A 16,431-nucleotide genomic window follows, 5' to 3' on the forward strand; every position below is an offset into this window, starting at 1 on the left:
TCCCTCCTATAAATCGGAGCGAGACACACTCAAAGGAACACGACTCCTTCCATCCCAGTTCCATTTCTTCTTTCTTCTCTCACCAGAATATACTACAGCAGTTGATATAAAATTAATTCTTTAGAAAGAGAGCTTTTAGCCTCATGTTGAAGGAAAAATGTAAGTAGCTAATTCATCCAACATACTAGCGCCGTAAGAAATATCTGTGTCTCTGTGTGTTGAACTGTGTCTGGACTCATCCTCAGGGTGTTTGTCAAGTCAAGAAGTCCAGGAAAAGTGAAAGAACAAAACACGATTTCACAGAAAAATAAGTTATGATTACATCTAGTAATGCAAATATTTAATGCATGAATGTGATTAGATTCTGGGAAGAATCTAAGTCTTGAAATGTGTTGTTGGTAAACCAGGTACACTGTGCTTTGTGCAGTGTTTACATTAGGTGGAAGTGCTACAGAATTCCAGCCTTTTTGCTTGTAGCTAACCAAATATTTTTTAAAAGATATCTTTCTATTGCTTTCTAATAAAATGGTACTATTAAAAGTATTTCACATCACATGTTCACTGTCAACGACAAGCCACAAATGTGTCTTGAAGACAACCAGAGAGACTTTGGAAATGACTGTGCAATCCATAAATTTGGTACTTAGATCCCCAAGGTAATAAATAAAATTCCTACATGTTGCATTGCTTAGAATTGCAAAATAATTATTGTCATTGCACTCTTCTCAGCGGTTTGTCTAAAAATTAAATAGATTTAGAGTATTCTCGTATCGATACACCCCCTACATGTTCATTAATAAATTAGCATAAAATTTTTCTTGATAAAGCAATTGATTAGACTTTTCAAGTGAATAAACAATATTTGTCAATAAAAACAAATTACTTTAGAAATTATCAGTTAAACTAGAGCTTTTAATTAAATTTATTAATAATTGAAAAAGATACTATCTTCTGTTATAAACTTACAATAAAATTCCAGAAATAATACTTCATTTATACATATATAGTTAAACTTGATAATCAAAAGATTTCATGCTAACAAAGCAAGAATATGTATATCATTTAGCTCCATAAACCTCACATTTTAACAATCCAATATCACAGGGAAATGAAATTTACCTTATCAATACATCAATCAAATTTTCCATAGAACCATTTAAGTAGAACTTTTAAAGACAGTAGGAAATAACACAACTAATCTTGTCACGACATTCCAATCTCCCCTTGGCCCTGATCTTTAAAGATAAAGCAATATATTGACAAAACATATCAGTAGTCAGCAGGACAAGTTCTCCAGAAAAACCATTGTCTCCTAAAAGCACACACATTTAAACTAAAAATCTCAGATCTCAATTAAGTAGATTCCATTGCATGAATGAAAACAAATATTATTATAAATATAGGGCAATAAGTCTTGCAAATGCTCATTAACAGTATTTAACCATAATAAACAAGCTACAGAACTTAAAATTTAAACTATAATAAGAAAAAATACAAATTTAAAAAATCAGCACATTGTATATAGCTGCACACAATAAACTGCATCAGACATCACCACTCTAACAAAATCTAAATAAGTTTGACAAAAAATTCAATTAAGAAATTGATGTTGTACAAAAGATAACTTTCATGATAATATGAATGCAAAATGTTATTAATTCTAAAAAAAATGAAGGTTGGAAAAATAGCAGCAGGATTAATAAAAATTTTAAACCATTTAAAAGATACTTTACTGAATTTATTAAAAATGACAAATTTTTTTCAAATTAGTCAATGAATTACAAAAATATACTAAACATAAATTTAAAATATAAGTAAAATAAAACAATATAAATTAATATTACAAAGATTTTAATAACAATAAACAAGTTGACTATAAATAATTTATTATAATTAAAGTTTTAAAAAATGACTTTATTCAACAAAATTTCAATTATTAAATTATATTTTAAACATTACTGTAAAAAATATTAAAAAATATTGCACAATCCATTCAAATAATTATCAACTTAGACTAAATAATTAAGTATGATCAAATATTTTTTCTAAAAAAAATCAATAACATTTAAGCTAATTATTATACTTTAAGAAACTAAAACAACACTTGAATAATTTTTTTTCAAAAAAAAACTCATTTCTTAATATTCAAATCAAAATATTTTATAAGACGTGAATTTAAATTGAAATATTTTATTTAAACTCAAAAAAAAGCAACCATTAAAAAATAATCCCACATACATCAAAAACCATCACAAAACTAATTTATAAAAATAACAATCATTTCAAAAAGAAGTCAAATTATAATAATTAAAAGGATAATTAAAATTAAAAACTTTTCAAATTGAAATAAAAAACCTTAATTTAAAAAATTTTAAAAAAATATTGACTATATTTAAATTAAACAAGATAATAAAGGGGAATTTTTAAATTGTTCATAACATTAACTCAATTTTTTAAAAACAAAAAACAAAAAATTTATTACATTTAATTTCCCTTTTACCCAATAAAAAATTTCCACTAATTTATATTAAAAATTTAATTAATAAAAGATAGACTAATCAAAAAAATTCATGGCCTTTTAAATAAGTCCCAATCATGCAACAGTTTTTGTAAAATATACATTGTAAGTTATCCTAATGTTATTATAAATAAAGCCTAGATTAAATTTTTTGATTATTTTAATATAAATTAGAAGTAGAGCAAAAATTTCATGTTGAATTAAATTTCTCCAAAATTCGTTAAGAAAAATTACATAGACATATTGTAATAAGGAATATGACTCCAAGGGTTATATTTTATAATGAAATAAAAATAAGAAATTATTAAATTCCTTTTGGAATTATTTTATTTTAATAATTCTAGGCAGAGGTTCTTGAGAAAATTGTCAATGTATTTGGTTTATCAAATTTGTTTTCTTTCTTATTTTAAATTTCTGTTTTATGTAGGAAAGTGTGTTAACAAAGACCAATGGTAGTAGATTATTTCTAACAGTTCCTCATTGTCATGCAATTGTTATGATTATGGCTACTGTACTGATACAGAAGTCTTCCAAGTCTCTCATGTACTGCCACTAAACTTTTATTTGTTTTTGAAAGCCAGATAGATCCTTTCTTCAAACATAACCCCTGGTCTAGATTTGGTCCTTTGTAGCCTGAGGCAGCTTAAATGCCATGTAGGTGCACATCAAGGTATTTATTTTGAAAAAAAGAACTCATGTCCCGTATTACTAGTGTGCAACTATACTATATGTCATAGATGTTTCACAGTCTAGAACCTGCATCTGTATGATACTTTCTGGATAGTGGGCTTTTCTATTTCAAATGTGAAGAAAAGCATGATTGGAAATATGATTACTCCTGTCATCTCTTGGGGTCTTTAATCCTAAAACCATCTGCTCCGGTACTTGTGTACTTCTCTTATATGACAAGCAAAATTCCACAATAGATCAAACCTGTAAAGAAATTATAGATTTTGTGACAATGAAAGGATAACAGCTGTGTTCCATGGGATTAAGTAGTTTGATTGCTACTGCATAATGTATTAATAGTCTAGAAAAAAATGCAAACGGTGCTGTTGTCAAAAATATTTTGGCTAGGCAGGATTAAAAAAAGTTTTAAGGACATTTAGAAGAATACTTTAAATGAGTTATAAGAGCAGAGGCAATGTTTTTTTAATAATTCAGAGTCATGCATACTCAAGAAGTAAAATAATTTGTGTTTATACAACTTTTTATTTTCAATGAATTGTACTAGTTAGTAAGAGACAGATCAACTATGGAAATTTCATTGAAAGCAATTTAAATAGCAAAGCTAATGTTTTAATGTCAAATGACAACTAGGGTTTGAGGAGATAGAATACATTAACTTATAAAAATGATAGTAAAATGGTAGTATTATATAAAAATATAAAACAATAGTATTGTCTTATTTCAAATACAATATTAGTTCTGTTTTTCTCTTTTTAAATCATCTTCAACTATGGCATGAGGAAATGCATTCTGAAGAAGCAACATAGATAGCTGATGAAAGTGACTGAGACAAAAAAAGATTTCAGATATTGATACCACAAGAGCTTTTACAAGTAGGGAATTTACTTGTTCTATTTTCTCAAGTGCTTTGTACTGAGATCTGTTTTGAGCAGGTTAGTATTTCATGGAAGCAGCAGATATATAAGCTAAAATTTTGGCATCAATGGGATCCTTGCAACAGACTTTGCCCATTCTTTCCCAATTGAAATATGAGAAGATCTTTTGTAGATCTGCTACGTATTGAAGAGCTGGTATCATTTCCCAAACACACCTGCATCAACTTGTTGCCTGATTGTAGATCCGAAGTGAGAAGCTGTCAATAGTGAACTGGGACTGCTGCAGTGGGAGTTAACATAGTTCTCAGGCATATGCTGACTTTCATTACAAAATGTATTCCAGTGATAAAGGAATCTAATTTCTCATCTATTTTTTCTTTAATGACTCCAAATCATTTACTGAAACTTAGATTTGCAAGCATAAAATATACAGACTTCTGTGTTAGAATTTATGATCTCTTTATATCGAATGGTTGGATGTGCTCCAGTTCAAAGGATATTTTTTCAGCTTATTTTTTCTGTTTGGGGCTCGTTTATTGTTTGATTGCTAAAAATGAGGTGAAGAAACTTTAAATTAGGTGTAGTGAAAGTGATGGCAAAGAACAGAAGGATAGGAGTACAGAGGCCAAGAACTGGGAGCTTTTACAGCATTCCCGGGAAAGAGATTTTCTCCTAAGGGACACTGTTTCAGTATCCACACATCAGCTAGTTATTTAAAATAATTTATTTAATTGTTGACAGTTTTATGATTGATCATATGCACTATATGTCTGATACAGATATATCCAGGTAAGAAAGAAAAAAGGCTGGTTTGCAGATGTTTTCCTGAGGAATTGTATTTTAGGCTTTCAAACCTACTGCTGAAATATACAATGGTAGTTCTGTATATCAGGTTTAGACAGGCTTTTATTAACTCCATCTACTCTCTATCAGAAATTGTATTAGGCTTCTGTTCTTTAATGTATGGGTTTACATTCTTTAATGCAGGCATAGAAATGAAATCAGCTATATTAAGGACCATATCATTGTTGAAGAAATGGTGTTTCTGTGAGATAACACTACAGGAGGAAGCAGCAAGAAGACCCAAACCAGCAGAAAAGTAGGGCATCAATGCAACCCTGATAATATAACCACAATAATTGCAAGACTGATTAATTGCTTCAAGTTTCTGCAGCATTCATCTTTGAAGTATTGATTATTTGTATGCACGCATAAGCTGTTCACAGCATTCAGCAGATAGTACTGCACAGACACCTCTAATTATTTGTTACGACTGCGGATGAGATGCAAGCCTTATATTGTGCCTTCCCCATGCAATTACTGCTGGTGCATGCTGACACTACTTACCTTGTAGCTGGATTGCCAGCATCAGTTAAGTTACAACTTTTGCTCTTCTTTCATTTTAGGCAATTAGGAGCCACAAATTTAAAATAGCCTGATGTGATTAATGCTCTCTACCAACTATGGCTATATTTTATGTTGTTATTATCCAGCCTTTCTGGCTTAGCTTTCTCTGTAAGCGTGTGTGCAAGAGTCTAGTGTTGAGGACTGCACTGTATGGTAGCAGTAAAAATTCAAACAGCCCACTTTAGGGGGTAAATATTTACAAACTTTTCCCCAGTATAATTGGAAATTGAGTCAGACAGTTAAAATGTATCACTTACTTTTGCAAATAGTCTGTAAAGGAGAGGCTCCCTGGTACCTGCTTCATCTTATACAAATAAAAAAATGTATGCTAGGTGGAGTGGAAGAAGAAAGTAAGCTTCAGAAAGTGATTCAGTCTTTCCGTGCATACATGACTGGACATATTTACTGAAGCTCTCAGCATAGAACAAGGAGAGCCTTACTGCTTTTGAAAGTACACTAAGTACTAAGAACACTTTGTTGTGATGATTATACCTGAATATCCAAGCAAACAGCTCAACACACAAAAGTGAACACACAAATTTATTTTAGTCTTTTTTTTTCTTTGTTCTCTGTTTCACAAAGCATTACATTTATGAAATTCTTTGAAGTTGTTTCTTTTCCTCGTGAAAAAGAGAATAAAGTATTTTTCACCACTTGTACTTTCTTTTATCTTTTTTTTTTTGTAAATATCTTCAAAGCTGTATCTAGTACTACTTTCTGTAGTATCCATACACTCATTCAGCAAAATGAAAAGAAGCATTAAATTAGTAATTTATTAAATACTTACAAAAAATTCAGAATCTCATCTTCAGAAAATTAATAATGGTTTTGTCTGTTGTGCTTAGTCGTCTGAATCTTTTCTGTTGTGAGTATAAACCCGTAATAGGCTATAAATATGTAATTATTACTGTAAGAATTTAATCTTAGAATCTCAGAAATCTTTCCAAGCATTTATTAATGGAAAGAATCAAATCAATCAATGTTGCATTCCTGTTGCAGTTTTACTATGTAATAATTTTTCCTTTTCTGTTCCTTAGTTGATTTTGTGAATTGTCTAATTAGACTCGTAATGTACAATTCAAAGATATTATGGAGAAATCCATTTATCAAGGGAAATGATCTTTTACATGCTGTATAAATTTGTGCAGTTTCATTTATCTTTATTCTTGGAATCCTGTGTAGAATACAGCATCTTCTGAACAAGCATTGTATAATGTCATGTTATTTTAAAAAGTGTGTAGTATTCATGATTTCAGTATTCCTTAACTATTCCTTTTATGTTTTTCAGGTTGGCTTCATGAGCTAGGAAAACGAATAGAGTCTCCTTACTATGACAATAATACACTAGGAGGCCCATCAATCAGAAGTGCCTATATAGCTGCCCTATATTTCACCCTCAGCAGCCTCACAAGTGTTGGGTTTGGAAATGTTTCAGCCAATACTGATGCTGAAAAGATCTTCTCCATTTGCACAATGCTCATAGGAGGTAGGTACAATGCTAAGCATCGGATGAATTATTTTGGGGATAGAGGAAGTAAAACAAGAGCAGGTTTTCATTTAAGAGCAAACAGAATCATTAATTTTAAATAACAAAAAGAAGGAAAAAAAATGTTATTGTTTTTAAACTGGATAAACTCTCTCATGCAGACTTATCTCTAAGCTTTTAATAGTAAGAGACGTCATCATCCAATAAAATACAAACTCATCCTACTGTGAGTGGGTGCCAATGATGCACCAGGGAGCATCTGTCTTTTGATTATGTGTCTGATACAATCCCAGTCAGTCAAGTAATAAGTGCATGTTGAACTCCAGTTCAGTTCCCACAGCAGCCCTGGGAAGAATGGCAAAGGGAGGATGGTAGTCCAAACATGTATCTGATTATGAGCTGTGATGTATCCATATGTAAAGGGTCAGCCCAGAAAGAAGGCAGCAGAGACAAAACAGAGATGGGTGAAATGTTGGGTGAGCCCTAAGTGACTCTAATATAAGGAAAAAGCAGTTCAGTTATCACTAAATACATTTTTCCACATCCCTACTTCAGATTTGCTTCAAAATTGCAGTATTTTTGTTATACCTGGAGCTCTTAGTTGAATTTATAAATTGATGTTAATTACTTAGTGCTATTGTTGGGGTAACCTTCCTGCTCAGGAGCCTGGGCACACTCATGAGCTAGAGACACCTGCAGAGCTTCATGAGTCCAAGCGGTGGAGAAGGTACCTGCAATGCTGTATTTACCTTCCTGCTCCACTCCCACTCCAAAGGAAAAAAAAGAAATTAACTGTTCTGTTTTATAGTACATACATCACACATCTCAAAGGTGTCACGGTAGCTATGAAGGACAAATGATCCCTTCATGTTTCTTCTAATTTTTTTGAACATACTAGAAGTTATTTCTAACACCCAACATTTCTAGAAGGTTTGTCTTCAAGGAATTGATTGCCATTTTTGCAGCATAAATTTTCTTGGCCAAAATTAAATTGACACTTTTAATCTTGAAAGACAGGAAACACTTGAATGAATAACCTGCAAAAGATATATTTACTGCATTCAGTTGTGTTAAAAATACTCAGTGAATTATTTCCATTTTTCTCTGTTCTGAAAATGAGCAGCAATGATAAAATGAAACATTCAACAATTTTGACAATGTCACAAAAACTGGACAACTCATTAATTACTTTTGCTGGTGGCATAATGTTATGCTGCTTTAAAATACAATGCATTGTGGCTTTTACTACATAAAATCTTTTGGAATGATGTAAGAAGTATTCATTTATATCAAGAAATCAAGAGACATTCTGAGTAAGGCAATGATGAATATTTCATTCACTTTGATATGGCAAACCTAATAGAATATAATATAAAAGTATCCAACACTTCTATTTAGTCAAGGCATAGAAATTTCTTTTCCATTTCTTATATTACTGAGTGTTAGATCTAATATGCTTGTGAGCTGAACAAAGTCAACTAAATGTAATAAGAGTGAACTGAAAAGTCTAGGGCAAAAATATTCACAGAATCACAGAATCACAGAATCACAGAATTGTAGGGGTTGGAAGGGACCTCTAGAGATCATCGAGACCAACCCCCCTGCCAAAGCAGGTTCCCTACACCAGGTCGCACAGGTAGGCGTCCAGGCGAGACTTGAATATCTCCAGAGAAGGAGACTCCACAACCTCCCTGGGCAGCCTGTTCCAGTGCTCCGTCACCCTCACCATGAAGAAGTTCTTACGCACATTCGTGCGAAACTTCCTGTGCTGCAGCTTATCCGTTTCCCCTTGTCCTGTCTCCACATACCACTGAAAAGAGACTGGCCTCACCGCTATGGCCGCCACACCTCAGATATTTATAAACCTGGATCAGGTCCCCTCTCAGTCTTCTTTTCTCAAGGCTAAACAGACCCAGTTTACTTAGCCTTTCTTCATAGGGGAGATGCTCCAGGCCCTTCACCATCTTTGTGGCCCTCCGCTGGACTCTTTCCAAGAGATCCCTGTCTTTTTTGTACTGGGGAGCCCAGAACTGGACACAGTACTCCAGATGAGGCCTTACCAGGGCAGAGTAGAGGGGGAGGATCACCTCCCTCGACCTGCTGGACACGCTCTTCTTAATGCACCCCAGAATGCCATTGGCCTTTTTGGCCACGAGGGCACACTGCTGGCTCATGGCCAACCTGCCGTCCACCAGGACGCCCAGGTCCCTCTCTGCAGAGCTCCTCTCCAGCAGCTCATCCCCCAGCCTGTATTGGTGCATGCAATTATTCCTCCCTAGGTGTAAGACCCTACACTTGCTTGTGTTGAACCTCATCTGGTTTCTTACTGCCCAAGGGCAGTAAGAAAGAAAAAAAAAATTCAAGGGCAGTAGAAGAGTGACTTGACACCTGGGAGGGCATAGGAAACTTGATACATCTGGGTAAGAAAGCAGGGCAGTCTGTTTTGCAGATGTTTTCCTCCAAAATTTAGTTTAGATTGTATTTAAGTAAATCAGCCTAGCAGGAGAACATGAAGGAGTTGGCACCATGCAGCACAGACTGCTCTGAAATCTATTAGGAGTAAAATGCTGCTCTGTATACTTTAGAGTATAATGTATTTTCATTTCTTAAGGCATGCTTTGATGTGAGGTTTTGTCTTATATTTAATGTTAAGATTCCCTAGTGGAAAGCGATGTCTCGAGAAAAATAGAGGTTTTTTTACAGTAATCATACCAAGTCATTACTTTATGAAATTTCAGGTAGAATGGATAGTATGACTTGGTTTAGTAATAGTTTTTAATATGCATCACTGTCTTTCAGAATAAATTCTCAGTTACTCACATAACCTTACAATAAGACAAACATTATTGAGGATAAAACATCTTATCCTTTGTTCTATTTCTTCAAGTTGGTGACAAAATTTACTTATTAAAATTTAGCCAAAATTCCTATGATACCCAGCATCTGTATAATATTAATCAGGTTCGTCCTCCTACAGATCTAATTGTTTCGTATTGTTTTGTACGTGTTCTAAATTTTCTACATGTTCTTTGAGCCAAGAATTTTTGCTTTTGTAATTAGAGATACTGGAGGCGCAGCCTAATAGCTCTAGTCATTTCTGGGATCAGAGGTGTCTAATCCATAAGCAAGAAAAAACTATTTTAGGTTAACATTTAAACCAAGTACACTTTATGAAGTGTGATTTCTTTAAGTTTTAAATTGTCTTGCTTCCTTTTAGAGAATGAATGACTATTTACAGAAAATAAATTGGATCTGTGATTATTTGCTAAAGAAATCTAATTACTATCACAGCCAGGAATAAATTATCATTAGTATAAGCTGTCTTCCAATGTGCATATGCAAAGATAGGTTCTCCAATAATAACACAATCCTTGAGGATACTTATGCCAATAACACTGCAAAATTTTGTACAGCTCCTAACCTTGAAGCCTATGGGAGATTGACGTGATTTTTGCATATGCATAATGCATAATCTACAGAGTGCTTTATACCTCCCCACCTTGTTAAAGTGAATATCATATACTCAAAACACAGTGCTACACTATCTTTAGGCTTGATGAGTTATTTCAGCCCTACTGAATACTTCTATTATAATACATTGTTATCAAACATTACACAAGTCTCCTGTGTTTTGTTGAACAAGATTCTGATTTAGTAATTCACATCAATATCAGCAACAACATTTGGCTAATCCAACTGACTCTTCTTAAAAATAAACTTTGAATTATACATTTTCTTTCTAATATTCAAATCTGATCCTTTCCTTTCTGCTCTGTTTTTCATCTTCTTTTACTACTGGACAATGGGTCATATGTGAATACGCACTGTATAGTTATGAAACCATATGAGTAGTGCTTTCTCCATTTTTTTTTGCACTACCTTCACAGTAAAGGCATAAGTTTTGTTGCTAGATCCTTTTTGTTGGATTCAGTCTGTAAATTTGCTGCACTCCAAAGCAAAGAATTTTTTGCCATTTTCTACCACAGGAAAGAATGATAAATCATCAAAACATCTTTTTTTTGTACTACTAACCTTGTCTCTGCCTGTTTACCCTAAACTTCTCTAAATTGCCATACAATGTCAACATCTTGTTTGTCTAATTTATAAACCAATTCTTTTGCTACTCTGAGGAGTCTGTCTGCTTCCTTTCAATTACTATAAAGATAGATGCCCCTTAAGAGTAATAATCAAGCTCTTGAACAGTTTTTTTCAATAATCAATTTGTAAATGTGTGTATTATATACCTCAGATCAACACCACATGACTGACACTGTAGCAGTAAGTTTTCCCACTGATAATCCACAAATGTATTTCTGAATAGACAAACCCAGGTGATCTGTGTCTGCAGGCATTTCTTCAGTTTTGCTTCTGGTATTTTTATTCCCAAGCTAGTCTCCACATGTAGACAAACGCCTGGATGTCAAAAATTTCTGATAATTATTTTCACACTATGTATGATCTTCTATATTGATTCAACTCTGTTCTTGATACAACTCCATAGTCATATATTTTTGCATGGATTTTCTGAAGCCTATTACAATCTATTTAACAGATCTTTTGACTCTAATCTTTGTCTTATTAGTTCCTTATTATTTCCCAAATATGCTTGCTTGCATATATTCATCTATTTTCTTTTTCCTTAGGCAATAGGCTTTATTTGCCCTGAACATTCTTCTGTATTAAAATCTGACTAGATAGCAGCAGACATGACTGTATCCTGTCCCATGACTATGACTATTAGTGACAAAAAAAATGGAAAAGAATAATAATATGAGTACTACTGCATATTTCTCATGGAAAAGAAATTTTATCTATTAATCAGGAAACTTTCTGTGAAAACTATGTTTAATTTTTATGTTAAACGTTAATGCTCAACAAGTTTCTCCATACTGCATGTAATTTCTGTCTCCCTAGCTCTGATGCATGCCTTGGTGTTTGGTAATGTGACCGCCATAATTCAGAGGATGTACTCCAGATGGTCCCTTTATCACACAAGAACCAAGGATCTGAAGGACTTTATACGGGTCCACCACCTGCCACAGCAGCTAAAGCAAAGGATGCTTGAATATTTCCAAACCACGTGGTCTGTCAACAATGGAATTGATTCCAATGAGGTAACCAAATGAGAATGTTGTGTTTTTGATATTTTTGACTGCTGATTTGGAATTAGGGAAGGGAGTAATTTTCTGTTTGAGATACTGTGTTTTGTGTGATATTATATATGAAAGACAACATTCCTAAAATTAAAGCTGTGCTGTTCCAGGAGGGATATGCTATTAAAGAATCTGTTTTGGAACATACATATTAAAGATTCAGAGTCCTTCATAATTCAGAACTGTTGAAGAGACCGTCATCAGAAAACTTTTGGATGATGCCAGAAACACCACACTGAACACTTTGCTTTCAACAAACACACAGAAAAAATCTACTGTTTTTTTTCTGCTTGTTTGTTTGGTTTTATTTTTTTACTCTTCATTCCTCCTTCCTTCATTTTCTTTTATTTATTCATTTTTTTCTATGTATTACTGTAAATAAGTGGTTTGTCCTGGAAGATATTGTCGGAATGATGAGGTTATTAATTTCCCTGTTCTTAAATACTGATAAATTTGCAGAAAATGACATGAGATTAAAACAAAGGACATATTTCCAGTTATGTCTTGGTTCTTTTGCTGAAGTGTGATTTGAACGAACCATTCCTTTCATTGTTATATCCATCATTATAAAATCTCAGTGGCCTCTAAAGATAACGTGGACACAGGTAAAAATTGAGAATAATCTTTTCATGTGCACAGCACAACGGATGAGATTTTCAATACCATCTTAGCAACAGGAGCACAGCGAGATTTTCAAAGACACTAATATGTCACTCCAAAAATAGTGTCTCCTATCTGTTTTCATGGAAACTACAAAAGATACAAAGAGCACAAAACACTATTTTATAGAGCAAACTATCAGCTACAAAACACCATTTTTCAGCAAATGCACCACCATTCCTATGCATTTTTGCCAGTGATGAACAAGAGCCTACGTGCTGTGCTCATAATTATTTGCACCAGTGGAGGTGACCCACTGTCACTGCCACCCTTTGCCTCACTGCACTCACACCCGTGATTTGGTCTCCATAAACATTCAGCAAGTGTCAGTGAATGTCAGTGGATGCCATTTTTTCCACATGGAGAAATTCAGTGCCACACCTTTGCTTCATCTGCACTTCCATGTCAGACACCATCCTGTCAGACATATATAACAGAATTTTGTTAAGAAGGTGTTTTTCTTAATTTTGTCATCTTCTCATCTTCAAGTAGATCTTTTTAGAAAACATATATAGATAGAAATCGTTAAATTTTGGCCAAGTTCTAATGGGAATATGTAGAGAAGATGACTAAGTAAGACCATGTGGTATTACTTTTAGTTTCCATAGACTCTTCCACGGAATATACACTTTGTCAATATTCTTTCTCTCTTTTTTGGAATACAATTATAGCATCGTAAAAAGTAACAATATTAAAAAAAAAAAAAAAAAAAAAGCTTGGAAGCATTGAAAACTCTATATAGAGTTTTTTTCTGAATTTTCTTCTTCCAGTGGTTTTACCATAAAGAAGACAATATAGCCTGCTCATTACTTTTGTGCAATTTTTTTAAAGAAAATCTAAACTAAGTTCACATTGGCTAGTGTACATTAATGTATGTGCCTGAATAGAATACTGTGTTCTAAGAAATGAGAAGTACTCAGACAAGATTAAATTGTGCATTATATTTTTTTTTCATAGAGCCATATTTTTATTCATGTTCTTCCAGGAATTTATGAGTGTTTGCATAAAGATTTATTAAGACATAGCACATGTATCTTATCAAACAAGATAAGAAAAATATCAAATACCTCAATATGATGTGTGCAGTAATACTGAATTAGATCAATCCTGAAAAGAAGAAAACAAACTATTTTGCATTTTTTTCTCCTTTTCACCTCTTTTTCTCTTTTTTTTTTTTTTTTTTTTTTGGCCAGCTTTTAAAAGATTTCCCAGACGAGCTGCGTTCAGACATCACCATGCACTTGAACAAAGAGATTTTGCAGCTCTCCCTTTTCGAGTGTGCCAGCCGTGGTTGCCTCAGGTCTCTGTCTCTGCATATCAAAACCTCCTTCTGTGCTCCTGGGGAATACCTCCTCCGGCAGGGAGACGCCCTGCAAGCGATATACTTTGTGTGCTCAGGTTCCATGGAAGTCCTAAAGGACAGCACAGTGCTGGCAATTCTTGGTATGCTTATGATGATAGCTTCAAATTTCCAAGGAAGGCAGCTATGTTAAGACTAATGTTAGTGAAAGAACAGACACATCTCCAGAATGTGAATTCACCGCAAAACTGTTGGCTTAGTGTGTCCTAGTAGTCTGATGAGAAAGAGAACTATAATTTGTTTCAATTTTAATCCACTATTCATCTATTAATTTGCTATGATCTTCCCTGAATCATTTAGTTATTTCTTTTGTGCCCTACAGAGCTTAAATTTCTAGACTATTAGCTATATTTATTTCACTTGTAATCTGATTTGCATACACTTATTCTTTCTCTCTATTTTTATACATAAGGAGGTACTTACAAGCTTTTGGTACAATTTGCTACTTTCAACCAAATTTGATAGCAGCATTAATATCTCAGAGGATGCTGTTATAAGTTCATTAATACTTTACAAAAATTAGTGGCCAGGCATTGTTCCCACTAGTGCTCCCAAATTAAAGCAACCAGTGTAAGCCCAGTCTCACTTTGATGATTGCATATGAACACCAATTTTAGAATAGTCATTGCATTGTTGCTTCTGCTCTACCAAGAGTTACTTCTTCAATCTAATTCATTCTGCCAGCATTCACCTGAGTATATTAGAACAGAAAAAGGCCAGAAGTACTGCTCTGATAAATTCAATTTATTTTGCTAGATGAGTGCTTTGGTTTATCTAAAGTAAAACATCTCTACCTGTAAATTTCAGTGATAACCTGTTAATGCCAATTAAAGAGATTCATTTTATCTTCAGCTAAAAGACCATTAGACTTGTCAGAGTTAAAGTTTATAAAGTGTTCTGATAAAGTAAAATATAAAATTTTTATTTTACATATTCTTCTTTCTAATAACTTTTAATATTCTCATAAATCAGAGTTAAAAACATTTCCTTTTTACTTTCTCTCCTGCTTTGGAGTGGGATTGCACTAGACAGTTGATAACGCAAGCTTCTGATCTTCTGTAATTGAATTTTCTTTACTAATATGCATTTGATTGGCCTTTTTTTTATTTTTATTTTAGAGTATAAACCTGATACATGTTCTATTTCTTTCATAACTCTTTAATTCCATTAACTTGACAGTCCACATTACTCTATCTCTCATTTCAAATAAGGAAGTTTAAAATTTCCTATCTTATTGGATCACATAAATCAAAGCTACGAAATATGTCTTAGAAAAGAACATAATCCTAAATATATCAAAAGATTAAGAACTACCTCCTCTGGGATTATGATTTCATTAATAACTCCATTTTCAGGCAATTCTGATAATTTAAAGAAAGCATCATTGTGTAATGGTAACAATGACAACAGTAAGGAAGATTAGTGGATTTCTAAGAGAAAATAATGAAATCGTAATGCAGAAATATAAACGTAATACAGTGTGATAATGTTTCATTCCAGTGAATGAGAGCTTTAACATTTAAACCTAATTAACACCAGCATAAGGTAAGTGAATCAAATTGGTAGGTCCATATGAGAAATTATGCTACTGATGTGATGTAAATCTCAGAGAGCAGGGTTTTTTTCATGTAAATACTGCGTGACTAAGTTCCCAGACTACACTTTTATAACTGTCACTATTCTAATTCTAGTGGAATATTGCTGAATGGCTCTCACGAGCAATACAGGAATAAGAAATTCCCTGATTAAATACAACTGTTTATTCCTCTTGAGACTATCACTTCTTATCTAATAATGATAGTTAAGATATATTTTTATATTTTACTTTGTTTACACAGCAAATGTTCTTATTAAATATACAATCATCTCACTCCCACAGTAATTCTTAAGAATCCTCAGCTTACTAGCTACAGTCTTTGCTACATGATTTTGATTCAAAATTTAATGAAAGTTAGCATATATCAGATCAACCATAATGATGTACAGACTGACACTATTTCATCAAACTGTGTAACAATGATTAAATATAACTGTGACTTTCATAGAATCATAGAATGGATTGGGTTGGAAGGTAATCCAGGAATCATCAAGTTCCAACCCCAGTACAACAAGCAGGGCCACCAACCTCCAAATCTAGTACTAGAACAGGTTGCCCAGGGCACCATCCAACCTGGTCTTGAACACCCTCAAGGATGGAACACCCACAACATCTCTGGGCAGCCTGTTCCAGCACTTCACCACTCTCTCTGTAAAGAACTTCCCTCTGAAATCCAATATAAACC

At 33.3% G+C, this 16,431-nt stretch overlaps 1 protein-coding gene across 1 annotated transcript in view; it reads left to right on the forward strand.

Moving 5' to 3' along the window:
- KCNH8 (potassium voltage-gated channel subfamily H member 8) overlaps positions 1 to 16,431 on the forward strand; it is a 160,245-nt gene that overhangs the window by 113,846 nt on the left and 29,968 nt on the right. Inside the window, exons 8-10 of the mRNA XM_085226327.1 lie at positions 6,779 to 6,976; positions 11,891 to 12,090; positions 13,983 to 14,232. Coding sequence (XP_085082453.1) covers positions 6,779 to 6,976; positions 11,891 to 12,090; positions 13,983 to 14,232 — 648 coding nt within the window. The remainder of the gene's footprint in view (positions 1 to 6,778; positions 6,977 to 11,890; positions 12,091 to 13,982; positions 14,233 to 16,431) is intronic.

This window comes from Meleagris gallopavo, chromosome 6, assembly GCF_905368555.1.
Source record: "Meleagris gallopavo chromosome 6, MGAL_WU_HG_1.1, whole genome shotgun sequence".
In the NCBI taxonomy this organism is placed as follows: domain Eukaryota; kingdom Metazoa; phylum Chordata; class Aves; order Galliformes; family Phasianidae; genus Meleagris; species Meleagris gallopavo.